Raw genomic sequence first — 14591 nt, 5'->3', positions numbered from 1 at the left:
TTCGGACTTCTCCAAGCTGCCACTCACTCCGCTGTAGAATGGTTCTCAACAGGAGCGGGATCCCCTGGGGCAGGGGGTAGGGGGGGCAGGTTTAGGCAGGAGCCAAGGACGACAGCCCTCCTACAATGCACAGGATGTTCCTAAACAATGAAATAGTGCTCTAGGTCCCACAAATGTCCTATCAGAATTTCCTGTAACAGAAAAGCCTAGAACCTATTTCTGAGTCAAATCTGACTCTCTTTAAATTATAATCCAAAGGTTTTTTTTCTAGTCTTTTTTTGCTCATGCTTAATATATGCAGAACATACCAGTTTTTATGGTTGTGTCCTCTGCCCTTTCATTTCCTTCTACTTTTTGTTCAGAATGGCTTCTGATTGTCTTGACTTAATCCAAACCTACTTTTGATAGGCACAGACATCTGACTGCTTCATTATGTCTTCTAGTGCAGTCGTGCCCAGGCATTGTATACTGCAAATATCAGAAATAATTTTCCTTTGAAATTCTTTTTATTATCATATTCAGATCATGCTATTTTTAATTATGTATATAATTACCCACGAATTTCATTTCAGGGTAGAAAAGGGATCATTTCGAAGTACTTGCTGTGTAACAAGGGATGGTGCCGGAACTGATGGCACAGAGAAAGAACCCCCCCCCCCCCTCAGATGGACAAGCTCCATGCCCTCTCCCTGAAAATCAACACCCCCAATCCCGGAATCAGTCACCTCTGCGCAGGGCTTGTGGGCTCTGCCGGGCACGGCGGTGCAGCTCCTCCACGCAGGGCGGCCTCGTGGCCGGGAGGAAGATGTTTCTCTGCTGGTGCCACGGGGCGCGGTAGTATACGCTCAGCTTACTCTCAATGTCCAGGTTGGAGACGGCTGTGAGACAGAGAGAGAAACAGGGTGTTACACATCATAAGCTTTAAATTGTGCATCTGGCAGACTCTGGGTGGGGAGGGGGGCAGGGGCGGGGAATCTGTGTGGAGTGGAAGTCCAGACTGCTGCATTCACATCAGGAACTCACACAAGGCTGGGGAAAGGTTTGTGGCTTACAGTATGGAAAAAGACACCCTTTGCCCCCGAGCTAAGGGATGGGAGACCCCAGGACACCAACCATCTGCCTGTGACCAGCTAACATCCTCTCCACACCTTTCATTTTATGCTCTCTGACACAGTCACTCATCAACCTGGACAAACTCCTGGCCAGCCTTGCTTAGGGGGTGGCATGGGAGGTCCTGCCTTCCAAGAATGCAGAGGGGCGCCTGCGTGGCTCAGTCGGTCTGATTTCGGCTCAGGCCATGACCTCACGGTTCGTGAGTTTGAGCCCCGCATCGAGCCTGCTTGGGATTCTTTCTCTCTTCCCTCTCTGCCCCTCCCCTCCCCCAAATAAATAAATGAACGTTTTTTTAGAAAGTATGCAGACAAAAGCCTCAGGAATGAGTCAAAAAGGTCACCCCAGCTCCAGTCTTCTGGCCACAGGGCCTGGAACTATTCTTCTGTACACCTGCTCCTGATGCCCACCTGAACTTTGCTTCTCCCCTGTTTTGTTGTCTCCTGTGACCCTGGGCCCCCAACCCTCACTGTTTCACCTTACCCTGCCTATCACCTGCCGACTCCATCGCCTGCTGTCTTTCGAAGCATTGCTCAGCTTCCCTAGTTTCATGCAGGGGAGAGGACATGCACTGAAGAGCCCATTACAGAGGTCCCAGGGGTTCAGTGAGGAAACCAGGCAGCGCTGGTGAGAAGAGGTGTACCGTCCTTGCAACTCGTAGGGAAGGAGGCCTCTTTCCCCCAAACACAGCATTTAAGCTCAAGGTCGTCTTCATGCACACACTGAGTCTAGGATGGAGATCCACCATGAGTTGAAGACAAATTCTTATGGGAGGAAATGGTTCTAAGCAGGAAGATTTTGGTTAGGAAATTACTGCACAGAGGAATTCCGGAGCGCCTGGGCAGCTTGCCAACCTCAGGAATGGTGAGAACTGGCCCCCAGTGCTTCACCTGCCAGGCCTGCTATCCAGACCAGACCCCTGTTCCTCCCAGTCTCGTCTCCTTCCACTGCTTTCCCTCTTTCCCCCAGTGTGTGATTTGGGGGTGTTCTGCCCAACCATTTATTCCCGTGCCCCAAACAAATTTTTGGTTCTTCTCTGATCCTTTTCTTTTTGAAGTCTGGTTTATCATTTCACTTGTCTGGGAAACCGTGCACAGAACCAGATAATCTACAGATAAAGCAGAAAGGCAAATGGAAAAGGAGGAACGATAGTTTTGTAGAAGGAAAATAGAAAAAAACTGGGGAAAATACAACCTTTGGATAATTAATCCCTCCCACCCAGTACTACATTTATGGCAGTTATTTTTGGTTTTGGTTTTGGTTTCTAATGCAGTCTTCAATAGTGGGTTTTTTTTCCCTAGAATAATGCATCATAACCACAAAGACTGCCAATAGAAACAAAGACATATTTCCCAAGATGCTAAAGAAACATCACATGGACAGGGTCAAAGGGACAATGCCATACCTCTAAAACAGTGCCATCCAACAGAAGTTTCTGTGATGATTAAATGCCCTATTAGCTGTGCCATCCAATGTGGTAGCCACTAGCCACACTGGCTATTAAACAATTTTTAATTTTTCAAAAATTTAAGTTTAAACAGCTATAGGTAGCTATTCTACTGGACAACCATAAACAAATACTCTGTTCTATTCTCTCACCTTCAACTACAGAGCAGATTACTCCCTTTGACCTAGATTGTTTTCTTCCTTGGTGTTTAATCTCCAAGAAGAAATTCAGGCCCAAGGGTTAGAGATCCCAGGATGATCTCCCTGGGTAGGGGAGAGTATTCTTAGGGCAAAGTTCTGTGGGGCCAAGCATAAAGGCAGCAACTTTTCTTTCTTGAGTTACTCTAGAACTTCAACCCTTTCCTTGTAAACTGTAAGTGCTTGGTGAACCAATCAGGGGTCACTGAGTCCTGGGGATAAGAAACCCTGGGAGGAATCCCTGAGGGAGAGAGCAGCCTCTTCAGGCCTCACATGAGGTGGGTAGAAAGGGCAGGCCACATCTGGATCAGAGCCTCCCTCCTCTCCCATGTAAAGTAGGGGAAGTGCTGAGACAGAGGCTTTATTTAGCCACCCTTGGAGAAATGCTCTGGTTCAGTGACCAAGATTGACTAAAAAGTCAGCCCCTGCCTGCATGCAGAGGTCATTAGCAGACTTAACAGAGGCAGGTGGGAATTCATGTGCTCATGACAGCTGGAAGAAGGGACTGAACGGAGAGCTTGTCTGGGGAAAAGAGGAGGCCAAGAAGCTCAGTGGGCAGTTCTAGGAATAGAGGGACTCCTGAGCACCTCCTCTCCCAGGCCCATCCTTTCAGGAAGGTAGGAGCCAGGATTCAGGGCTGGGCCCAGGTGACTTGGGGATAGATCAGAAGGCTATATAGGCCCTCATTCCCATAGCACCACTGACGAGCAGCTCAGGATGTTAACTTTTGATAGCCCCTCAGAAACCATGGTCAAGTGATCATGGCTCCTTAACCTCAGTGTGGGGAAGAGCTGGGCTCCTGCTATTTATTTCAGCGTTCATCTGAAGAAAAGACTCAACCAGAAGTGCTTGTCAGAAACACAGATTCCTGGGCTCCGGCCTAGACTTCCTGAACCAGAATTTCCACCAGAGGCCTAGTAATCTCTGTACTTGAAAAGTGCCTCAGATTAGTTTTTATCATGAGGCATATGTGAGAAGCACAGAACGTTAAGTGATGATGCCTTGGGATCTTATGAGTGAAAGGAGACGGGCAACAAGGTAGGAGGGAAGAGACCGCTGCAAGTGAAAACCTCTATCCACACCTGGGATGTTTTCCAAATAGCTCTTATGTCCTAGGCACAGAACAAAACCCACAAGGATCCTTGCCCTCCTGGAGCATCTGTTCTCTGGTTTTGTGGGAAAACGGTTTAGATGTAATCCTGCCTGGAGGCAGGAGGTTGGGAGAAGAGACCTCTGGCTGACTCCTGTGTTCTACTATTCTACCATTCCCGAGGGATAGTCTAAGACCTCTAGACTTCTAAAGGCCCTAACACCAAAAAGGTCATAGCCTCCACTCCTCCAACTCCACCTTTCTGCACAGGTTAGTCCCAAATTAAAGCATAAATTGGCAATCACAAAACAAATGTAAAGAAGTTCTGTAAAATTCTCTTTCTTCGTTATTAAATATTAAATACAAACTTATTTGGGGAAAAAAGCATTTTTCAGGTACCCCTGACTTGCTGATGCCATAAACACGTTCTTGCTGTGCCTACTGGGCAAGGCAGCGCCGAGTTTCTGGGCTGCAACGCTCTGCCTGCTGCTCAGGGTTGTGGATTCATAGATGCAAAGACTAACACAAGTTCCAGCACAGTCAGCCAAGTCACAGTTCCTAGGAAGACCCAGCTCTCTCAATGACAGCATTCAGGGCTGGGAATCCTTACCTCTCCCCATCCAGTCTGTTTCTTTATCTGCCGAGAAGCTATAATGGATTTCTGCCACGCATTAGCAGGTAAACATTTTACTCATCAGTTGCTACAATTGTGTTTATCTCTTAGACGGGGAAGGGAAGGAAAACTCTTTAATCCCTTTGCTTTCAGTTTTGTCCTTTGGTTACAGAGCATTAACTAGTATTATGTGTCCACTGGAGGCAGACATACAGGCACTAATGGAGCTCTTCCAGGGAAAACTCCCATTTTCCTTCTTAAAAAAAAAAAAATGTATTCCTTTCTGTAAGTAACAGTTCAATGAAAGTTTAATATACTCATTCATGAGCTCATTGCACCACTGCCATTTCAAAGTTGTCAGACATCTTCACATGCACTCTGCACCCTTCTCTTCCCTGTTTAACAGTTACACCATGGCTCAGCCATGAGAGCTAGTGGGCTTAGTACTCCCAGTAATGTTCTTCCTCATAAAAATGCTACAAAGAGAAGCAAGAGTTTCTCCTCTGCTTATTTGGATACATCAGGGGCCCGTCTGTGGTAGGCGGAATTCTAGGAGAGCCTTCAAGATTCCTGTCCTCTTGTGTGTGTACCCTGTGTTGTCCCCCACCCCCCTTGAGTGTAGGTGGAACCTGGGAATTATGTTACATTATATGGCAATGGAGATTTTGAGATCCCTATTCCCGTGACTGTGAGTTAATCAAAAAGATAATTTTCTTGAGTGTATCTAGCCTAATCAGGTGAGCCCTTAAAAAAAAAAAAAAAGACAAGCAGCAGCAGAGAAATTTTCTTGTCGCCCTTGAAGAAACAAACCGCCACACTGTAGAGAAGGCTGAGTGGCAAATAATGGCAGACAGTAATAGCGGACGGCCTCCGTTCTACAAGTTCAAGGAAATGCGTTTTGCCAACAGCCACTGCGCTTGGGGGAAGCCCCCAGGCCTCAGATGAGAACTCAGCCCCAACGAAAACCTTGACTGCAGACAACTGGGACCCTGAGCAGAGGACCCCAGTGGACCTGTGCCCAGACTCCAGACCCATGGAAACTTCAAGATAATAAATGGATAGTGTTTTAAGCTGCTACATTTGTAATATGTTGTTACACAATAGAAAACTAATCCACCCTCCCACTATTGCATCTATTTTCCTAGAGCCAGTTGCTTGCCTTGCCTGGTACTTGTCCTCTCCTTCCTTTGTTATTGCTCTCCAAAAAAGGGGTAGATAAGGGCATGGATTACAATGGGAAATAGGGCTATGTGTCTCATTTTTATCCCCTACAGCAGAAAAAAGGTTCTGGGCTGTTTCATTTCTCCTGTCCAAAACTATAGGCTCTCACTGGGAGCTCCGCTACATGCCAAGCTGGTCATCAGGTGTATTACACTCATGGGATTTTCACACAACCTAAAGATTAAAGTACTACTCCCATTTTACAGATAAGGAAAAAGAAATCAGAGAGAGTATGTAAATTTCCAAAGTCTCACACACCTGGCCAGTGGATGATCTGGGACTAGAAACCCTGTCTGTTTGGCTTCCAAGCTGCTGCTCTTTCCCAAACAAGTACTGAAATGTTTGCCTAAACTAAGGCTGACTGGGGACGGGTGTAGAGTAGGCTGTCTGCCACATAAAAAGTATCTAGTGCTTCTCAAAATGAAAGATTCTGAATTGCCACTGTCTATATCATGCATAGGATTAGGTGTAACCAAGGACTGAGTGAATCTTCCAGAAAGTGCCCAGAAGATCTGTCATATTCCAGAAATACAGACACCGTAAAACCAAACTGCTGAAAGAGAATACCATTGTAGGAAATGTCCACAGGGCAGTGAAAAGTCTTTACAGACTGAACTTAGTTCATTTCCCTGTCAAACTCTGAATATAATGTAATTGTCTAGACCTGATGCATAGTGATGTATTGAAAGCGCAGATCTGGTCACTGGGTTCATCTGAAATGAAGTGACTTGGAAGTGGAGGAAAACTAGTGGCTGCCACTCTCTTGGAAGGGCCATTTCTAAGGACAGGAAGGGGCTCGCGTTTAGGAACGGTTGCGAAGGGGTAAAGATAAGGCAGAAATAGAATCTTGCCCTTGGCCTCTCCTGTCCTGCGAGGGCTGGTACTCATTCACTGCTGCTTTTTCTGGCCTAACTCCTCATTCCCTTACAGGTTGATCAGCCCTAGGAAGAGTGCAAAATGCTTACCCCTGGCCTGTCTTCCAAGCCCCTCTGCACCCCTGCCGCTGACTCTTTCCCCGTGCTGCTCCTTCCTTCTCTCAAGCTCTCCAGAATTGAAAAGGGGAAGGTGGCAGCCGAAATCAAAGTCTGAATGCTGTGTGTGGTGAAAATTTCAGAGAGATGTCCAAAGGGATCCAGAAACGGAATTGCCTTTTGGATTTTTAAATATTCTTAGAGTGCCTACAGGTCTAACTACCCACGTCCACCTAACTAACCTTCCTTCCCTCCCACCCATCACAAGGATTTCTTGCCGGGAACACATTTCTCCACAATCCCATCCACTCTGATGCCCTGTGACAGAAAGCAGCAGGGAATGTGTTAGCACACAAATATATTAAGGAGCATCTGAGAGGGTCAGTGTCACAGATACGTCACCATCACCCATTTGCTCCCCAGGTCCCTGCTATGCTGAAGCCAATCCTCAGCCATAGTCAGCCTGGTAAGCAAAACAGAAATGTACTCCGGGTCTCTACTACTGCTGCCTGAGTCCTCAGATCTGTTGGGGAGCTAGGGAAGGAGGGTCTCACCAAGTGCAACCATTCATTCCCGCCTGCCCGCCCTTCCTTGGCAACCAGCCCCTTGCCTACTCTGCTTGGGGGTGTGGAGGAAGGAGCCAGATAGGGAGCATTGAGCTCCTGCCACTTCTAGAGCAGCCTGACACCAGAGCCAGCCGGGTTCCCAGTCTGTCCCTGCTGGACTTTTCTGGAGAACCACAGTAATTCAGAATTGTTTCCCACTGTGGACAAAGCATCCAATGGACCCCTCAGCATCAGAAAAATCTAGGCTTCCTAACAAGTTCCAGTGTCCTGAAACATTCCAGCACTCACAGAAAAGAACACGTCTTGTGTATTTATTTATACACTAAAAGGATCTAGAACGGTTTTTCCCCTAAAAATATTTCCCCAACTTCTAAAATAAAATAAGGCTGCATACTAGGAGTACTGTTTAATTATTGCTGTCACCGTTGTTGCTGTCTTCGTGTCTGACATCCTGTGGAAAGACCACTAGAGGCCTGGGTCCTACTGGCAGTTCTGTGCCCTTACACGAGTCACTGAACCTTCCCAGGAGTCCACTTCCCCATCTTTACAAATGGCGGTTTGGACTCTCTCCTCACTGAGTCCTGTCCTGTGCTGCTTATGCCCGTTTTCTGCCGGTCACCAAGATAAGTGGGGCTGCAGTATGCCCAAGAAGGACTGTGTTCATGCTGGGGGAAAGACCCTGAGTTCTGGGATGGAAGGATGGGGACTCTTCACAGCAGCAGTGGATCCAAAACAAGTTACTCAACTCTTTAGGCCTCTGTACCCCCCTCTGCAAAGTGGGGAATCCTAGAGCCTTCCCGGCGTCGTTCAGAGGAGTCAATGAAACGACAAAGTCCTTGCCTCATCCCTGCTCACTAAATATTGTTCCCCTTCCTGAACTGGGAACAAAAGAAGACCAAGAAGCCAGGATTGGGGTCACAGTTCAAAAGAGGAAAGTCTGGAGCTCTCAGTTTCTTTTTTCTTTATTTGCCTGTCTTCTTGGTGAATGAAGTGTAAACAAAGATGAGGCCACTAGAGATCACTCTTTGGGGGAGGAGGGTCTTACAATCTGGAAACTAGAAAGAAGGCTGCCCACAGTCAGGGAGCCCGTGGCCTCTCTGACAGGTCGCACGTCCCCAGTCTCTGCTGTGGGTTTACTGGGGCAGCATTCACTGTAAGGACTTGGAGATCCTAATTCTCTGAGTCACTGTCAGAGCTGCAGCACTATGCATTCTCGGAAGCGGTTTATAATTTGCTTGTTTATCTTCAGGCCATTCTGCTGCCATGTTCTATACCATGCACTTCCCCCAGAATGTAAGCATGTAGCCATCTGTCGCAGATCAGCTATTGTTTTAAGAAAATTCCTTTAGGCATCTAACAGGGGCCCTCGGAAATTAAAGAGTTCTGTGTTTTTTCAAACCATAGGGCATGACACATTAGTGGATTGTGAAATCCGTTCAGCAGGTCAAGACTAGCATTTTTAAAACAATGAAATAGAAGAGAATAGGATACAAAATACCAAAATGCACCGCATGTAGTAAGTATTGTTTGGTGAAGCGATTGTTTCTGTCGCGGGTGCGCATGCTGGTAAAAACGTGTTTCTTGCAACGGGTAGCAGTCAACACACCGAAAGCTGCTGTTTGGGCCACCCCTCTCATGTAATGATGAGGAAATCAACATTCAAAGATCTGGCCTGGGATCGCAGAACTGAGTTTTGGCAGAGGCAAAACCCAAGCTCAGGTCTCCTGACCCATGCACTTCCCTTGGCGACATCTTCCTCCCATGCCAGTGTCGAGCCTGGCTGTGGCGCCTTTCGGCTTGCTTAGTCACTATCTGCCACTCGACACATCCACCAGGTTCTACTTCCAAAACAAAACAAAAACCCAGAACCTCTCCTCTGTTCTCTAAGAAATCAGTCCTCTGGATTTTAGGGTTCCAGAAGCGCGTCAGCCAGCTGAGCCAAGAACAGGTTCCTCTGGGATGCTGGTGCTGCCAGGAAGCAGACCACATTCAAGTAGCATGAGTTTAAAGAAGGAGAGGCCAAGGCAACAAGTAGGCATTAGGGTGAAAAATATTAAGTTAGTGACATTCCACTGTTTTGCTCAAAAAAACTATCTAAATAGCTCAATGTAGTAATTAGGCCAACCCCAAGGTTAGCTTTGCCAGAGAGGACAGCATGTTCTTAGTGGTAGAGTGCTTCCTTTCCAACAACCTTGCTGCAAATGACCAGCCCATCACCAAGAAGTGACACATTTGTTCCAGTTTTCAAGACATGCGTACAGGAGCTTCAACTAGAGAGGGACGGATGGGGGCTCGGCTCAACACTTGCTTCACCAGCCTCACATCCCTTAAAGAGACACAGGCGGTTTTATAGGTTTGCAAACAGGTTCCGTCAAGAAAGGAGAACAATGATCAGAAATAAGGAATTTGATCTCTCAGGAGAACCAAATGGGTAGTTAAGAAATACTTCCAAGGGGTGCCTGGGTGGCTCAGTAGGTTAGGCGTCCGACTTGAGCTGAGACCGTGATCTCGTGGTTCGTGAGTTCCAGCCCCGCGTCGGGCTCTGTGCTATTGCAACAGAGCCTGCTTCAGATCCTCTTATCCCCTGCTCTCTCTGACCCTCGCATGTGCGCTCTCTCTCTCTCTCTCTCTCTCTCTCTCTCACACACACACAAAATAAAAAAATAAACATTAGAAAAAGAAATACTTCCAAGATTTAGAAAAGGGTGAATGTCACAAATCTGTTTTCACAATTTGCAAACAACCAGGTGAGGTTGGTGTTCTTCTTTCCTTTAAAATTTTTTTCTTAAATGTTTATTCATTTTTTGAGAGACAGAGAGGGACAGAGCATGAGTGGGGGAGGGACAGAGAGAGAGGAAGACACAGAATCCAAAGCAGGCTCCAGGCACTGACCTGTCAGCACAGAGCCTGACGTGGGGCTCGAACTCACGAACCTCGAGATCATGACCTGAGCTGAAGTCAGACACTTAACCCACTGAGCCACCCAGGCGCCCCTCTTCTTTCCTTTAAATTCAAGCAGGAAAATGGAGAGGAAAGAAGGCACTCTGGCCACTAAGATGAATATATGGTGGTGTAAAGTCCCTTCATTTCTGCTCAAACTACAGATGTGATGTCATGCACATGGGCACCGGTGACATTCCAGAGAAGAAAGTGGAGCTGGAATGGGAGAAACAGGTCAGTGAAAGCCTGTGAAAATCACCTATTTCAGAAGACATTGCACACAGCCACTGGATGTAAGAGGAAAGGGTTCTGTTTCCAGTATGGTACATGGAGCCTCTTGTTTTCTTGGACGGATGCCCTTGGCCTGGTTAAATTGTGAAGCAATAAGGTAATTAGCACATGACATCCAATTATATATGCTAATAAATCGCCTCTCCTAGGTAGAGATTAGGCTCTTAAAATTTACTTAGAGATCATCAGTGACAATGAAAAATTTAAAAATACTTGCAAAAGACCCCATATACCACCTCCACTGCACTTACTTAGAATTATTATTTGCTAATTAGTATCTTCGTAGGTAGAGGAGAAGTAATGCCCTTTAAGGGGCCAACAAAGAAGCTAGGAATACATCAGCCTGCCAGCCAAAAGGAATTCTTTTCCAAGGACCTTTTCACTCCAAAAGCCTAGACATTTATAATGAGTTCTGTGCTCTCTATAAAAGACAAGGCATGGGGTGCCTAAAGTGGCTCAATTGGTTAAGCGTCCGACTCAGGTCATGATCTCATGGTTATGGCATCAAGCCCCATGCTGGGCTCCTTGCTAATCATGGAGCCTGCTTGGGATTCTCTCTCTGTCCCTACCCCACTTGCGCTCACACGTGTGTATGCTCGCTCGCTCTCTGTCCCTCAAAATAAATTTTAAAAAACACGAGGCATGATTTCTGAGTGGGGAACACTTAATGCATGATATATCAAATCTGGAGTCAGAAAAGATGTGTTCTCTTGTGACTCAATTAGCTTTAGTCTAGCTGAGTCTGCGGTGATGCTCAGGGAGGCTCACTCTCCATGGACAGTGGCTCTTTCCCTATTTGCCCATGGAAGACAGACTCAGAGAATGAAGAGTTTGGTGTCCCCCAGAACAGGCACTGAGACAAAGGTTCATGTCCAAGTTTATTTAGGAGAGAACTCTAGGAAGCTACCAATCGGGAGTAATGGGGAAGTGAGAAAAGGAAGGGAAGAAAGCCAATAAAGGGTGCACTCATGAACACAGTGAGGAACTGGGGCTGGATCTATTGGGAGCCAGTGCAGAACACACATTTTAGAGGTGAGGGAGTTGGGGGATTTATCTGCTACTTCTAGAAAAGCAGGCTCCCTGGCCAGATAAAGCCCTCCAACAACAACTGCAGTGCCTGGGAGCTATAAATCAGGCTTCTGTGCACCGAAGTGGCAGGGCGAGGGAATGTGGTCAGGGTACCCGTAGTCTTGGGGGAGTTAGAAATGTAACCCTCACAGCACACAAACGTGCATTTCAGACCTGGGATGTCTCGCTTGTGCCGCTGGCTAATGTGTGAAGTTCTCCGGTGCCAAAATGGCTCCAAATGGATTTGTTGTCAAAATCCCTTAAGCGTGGCAGTGAGGAAACCTGGTCAGACAGCTCTGGATTCTGGTAGGAACATTACCTGAGAGGGCTGCGGCTTGGAGGCCTGCCTGGGTGAGGCTGCCTTCTGCAAGGGCAGAGACCGGGCCTCCTGGCTCTTCCCAAGGTGCCGCTTCCTGTGTGGCACTGAGCTGGACCTCTCAAGGTCTGTCTCCTCCTCTGTCAGAGTTTTAAGGTGTGATAAGGTGTCCCAGGTTCACCTTGCATGTTTGCTGCCCAGACATGGAATCAGCCCTTTCCCCACGAAGCCCTGGCTCCCGTCAGAGGGAACAGGCTTTAAGAGAGCACACTCTGCATGCCACGGGCACTCATTTTTGCCGGGTTGTCATTGACTCTGAGATTTCTCAATAGAGCTAAAGAATATGTAAGTTTCAGAAGGTGAAGATAAATCATGAGTTCAAACTGCTATTTCCAATTCAAATCTAAGATTACAGGTTTTAATTTAACTGCCTTGATTTTATAATTGATCTCTTTTCTCTTAGGCTAAAAATCTTGGTTGTTAATGACAGTGGCATAATTTCTTATTTGAATAGTCTCAAAATGACTACAATAAGACAACTGAATTCAGCCTTAGATTTCTTTCTGTTCTTTTGTCTTTAGGATATTTTCTACTGAAAATGGAGTACTTTGTTGAAAAGTCACATGCATTGGGGGCGCCTGGGCAGCTCAGTCAGTTGAGTGTCTGGCTTCAGTTCAGGTCATGATCTCACAGTCTGTGGGTTCGAGCCCCGCGTCAGGCTCTGTGCTGACAGCTCAGAGCCTGGAGCCTGCTTCGGCTGATTCTGTGTCCCCCTCTCTCTCTGCCCCTCCCCTACTCATGCTCTCTTTGTCTCCGAAATAAATAAACATTTAAAAAAAGTTCAAAAAAAAGTCACATGCATTGATTGAAGGTGTCAAATACAAAGATTGTTAAGGTCCTGTACATTCCTTTGGGTGCTTAAAAAGAAAACTTGAGAGGCTCCTGGCCAGCCCATTCAGGTGGATCTAGTTCATAAATATCTAGTTTCTGCATTTTAAAAATATTTGAGGAAGAGTATGTGTACACACAAGTGGGGGGAGGGGCAGACAGAGAGGAGAGAGAGAGAATCCCAAGCAGGCTCCACGTTGTCAGTGCAGAGCACGACGTGGGGCTCAATCTCACAAACCATGAGATGACCTGAGCCGAAATCAAGAGTCGGACGCTTAACTGACTGAGCCACCGAGGCGCCCCAAGAAGGCTGAGAGGCTCCTGGCCAGCCCATTCAGGTGGATCTAGTTCATAAATAACTGAATCTATCTAAAGTTTCTACATTTTTAATTTATAGTTTACTTGAACAAACCATACATCTTGCCCTTCACACTCATCTGCCCCATGGGTTGCAATATTTAGAAATATGGGAGGTCCTTCTCTTCCTCCCTTGTCTCTTGGGCACTCTGCCACTGGGCCTTGGAGGAGCTGGACTGGCTTTGGTGAAACCCACAGAGCACAGAGAAACCCACGTGGTGATGAGGAGAGCCTTTGATCTCCAGAAGACTTGAAAACTCAAGCCTGGAGGTCTTGGCATATATCCCAGAGATCAAACACTTACGTTGGCACCTGCAGGGAAAAGGGAAATGAACTAGCCATTTTTGAATCCAGAGCCTGTGACAGAAACTCCACAAGCAATGACAGAACCTACTGTAGGCTACAGACCCATCAGGAGCTATGCATAGCCTCTCTGGGGACCCCTCTTACCAAGCATTTGGGTGAGTGGACCACACGGAGGGATCAGACCACTTCACCTACGAATGCCTGTGAATAAGCCCAAATACCAAAACTGGGCTGAACCATATGAAATTGATAAAATAGTTGGATATTGTCAATTTCCTATGGTTCAACTTTCTAGTTCTTAAATAAGCAAATGAGGATCCCAAACTCAACAATCTTTCAAAATAGATAAATGACACCCTGTTTCTCCCTCCCAGGTTCAAGGAATTTCCGTCTTGCTTCTCTTCTCAGGTTGATTTATTAAGGAGGCAGTCAGAGGTGAGAGGAGAAGAGGGGGAAAAAAAAGTTACAGCAGGCAACTGATTCTAGAGGGTCACATTAGAGAGCAAGGGCCTTGGGCCCCAGAGATGGCTGGCATGGTTCAGAGGCTCACCAGCGATCTCAACCTTAGTCCCTCCAAGTACACTGGAGTCCCTGTCTAATCACACTTGGGTCTGGGAAATAGAATGTGTCACCTCTTATTAAGTTCAAGGTATTGTGCAGACATACTTTCAGAGAAACTATTGGTGCCCCTGGGAGTTCATAACCTAGTAGCCACACTAGACAGATTAGATGATAATCCCACATGGGATCAAGTGTGTACCCTGAGAGAGGCCCAGAGTGCCATACAGGTTCAACAGAAATGCTCTGGGGCTCAGAAAGGGGTACAGGGAAGAGGGAGAAGTGGGAGGAGGGCTGACAGGATTAGCAGCGAGGATGGAAAACACCTGAAGAGAACCGCATGGGATTTCCATTTTGAGGTAAAAAGTTTTTGAGTATTGGCAGTTCCTATGAGGCAACGCAACATGAGGGTATGAAAGAGTCAATGTGGGTCCCAGGAGAAGCTCACCACAGCTCGACCAGGAGTTGTATGAAGCAGAGGGGGGCAGGTTAGGGGCCACCAAAGAGGCAGATATCAGCACTTAATGAGCACGCACACGAACTGGGCACTGGCTTCGGCTCTTGAAAGAGGTAATCTCATTTGGTTCCCACAATAAAACCAGGAAGCACATGTGATTATCTGCAATTTACTGAAAAGGCGCAGAGAGGTTAA

The 14591-nt window shown here is 46.8% G+C and overlaps 1 protein-coding gene across 4 annotated transcripts in view; it reads right to left on the bottom strand.

The window, feature by feature from the left end:
* NHS (NHS actin remodeling regulator) overlaps positions 1-14591 on the bottom strand; it is a 342272-nt gene that overhangs the window by 51687 nt on the left and 275994 nt on the right. For all 4 annotated transcript variants that reach the window (XM_023248865.2, XM_023248864.2, XM_019823598.3 and 1 more), the window contains exon 2: positions 726-878. In XM_023248865.2, coding sequence (XP_023104633.2) covers positions 726-878 — 153 coding nt within the window. The remainder of the gene's footprint in view (positions 1-725; positions 879-14591) is intronic.

The sequence above is a fragment of the Felis catus genome, chromosome X (genome assembly GCF_018350175.1).
Source record: "Felis catus isolate Fca126 chromosome X, F.catus_Fca126_mat1.0, whole genome shotgun sequence".
NCBI lineage: Eukaryota > Metazoa > Chordata > Mammalia > Carnivora > Felidae > Felis > Felis catus.
The sequence above is the reverse complement of the archived record's forward strand: the minus strand, read 5'-3'. Positions and strand labels throughout refer to the sequence as shown.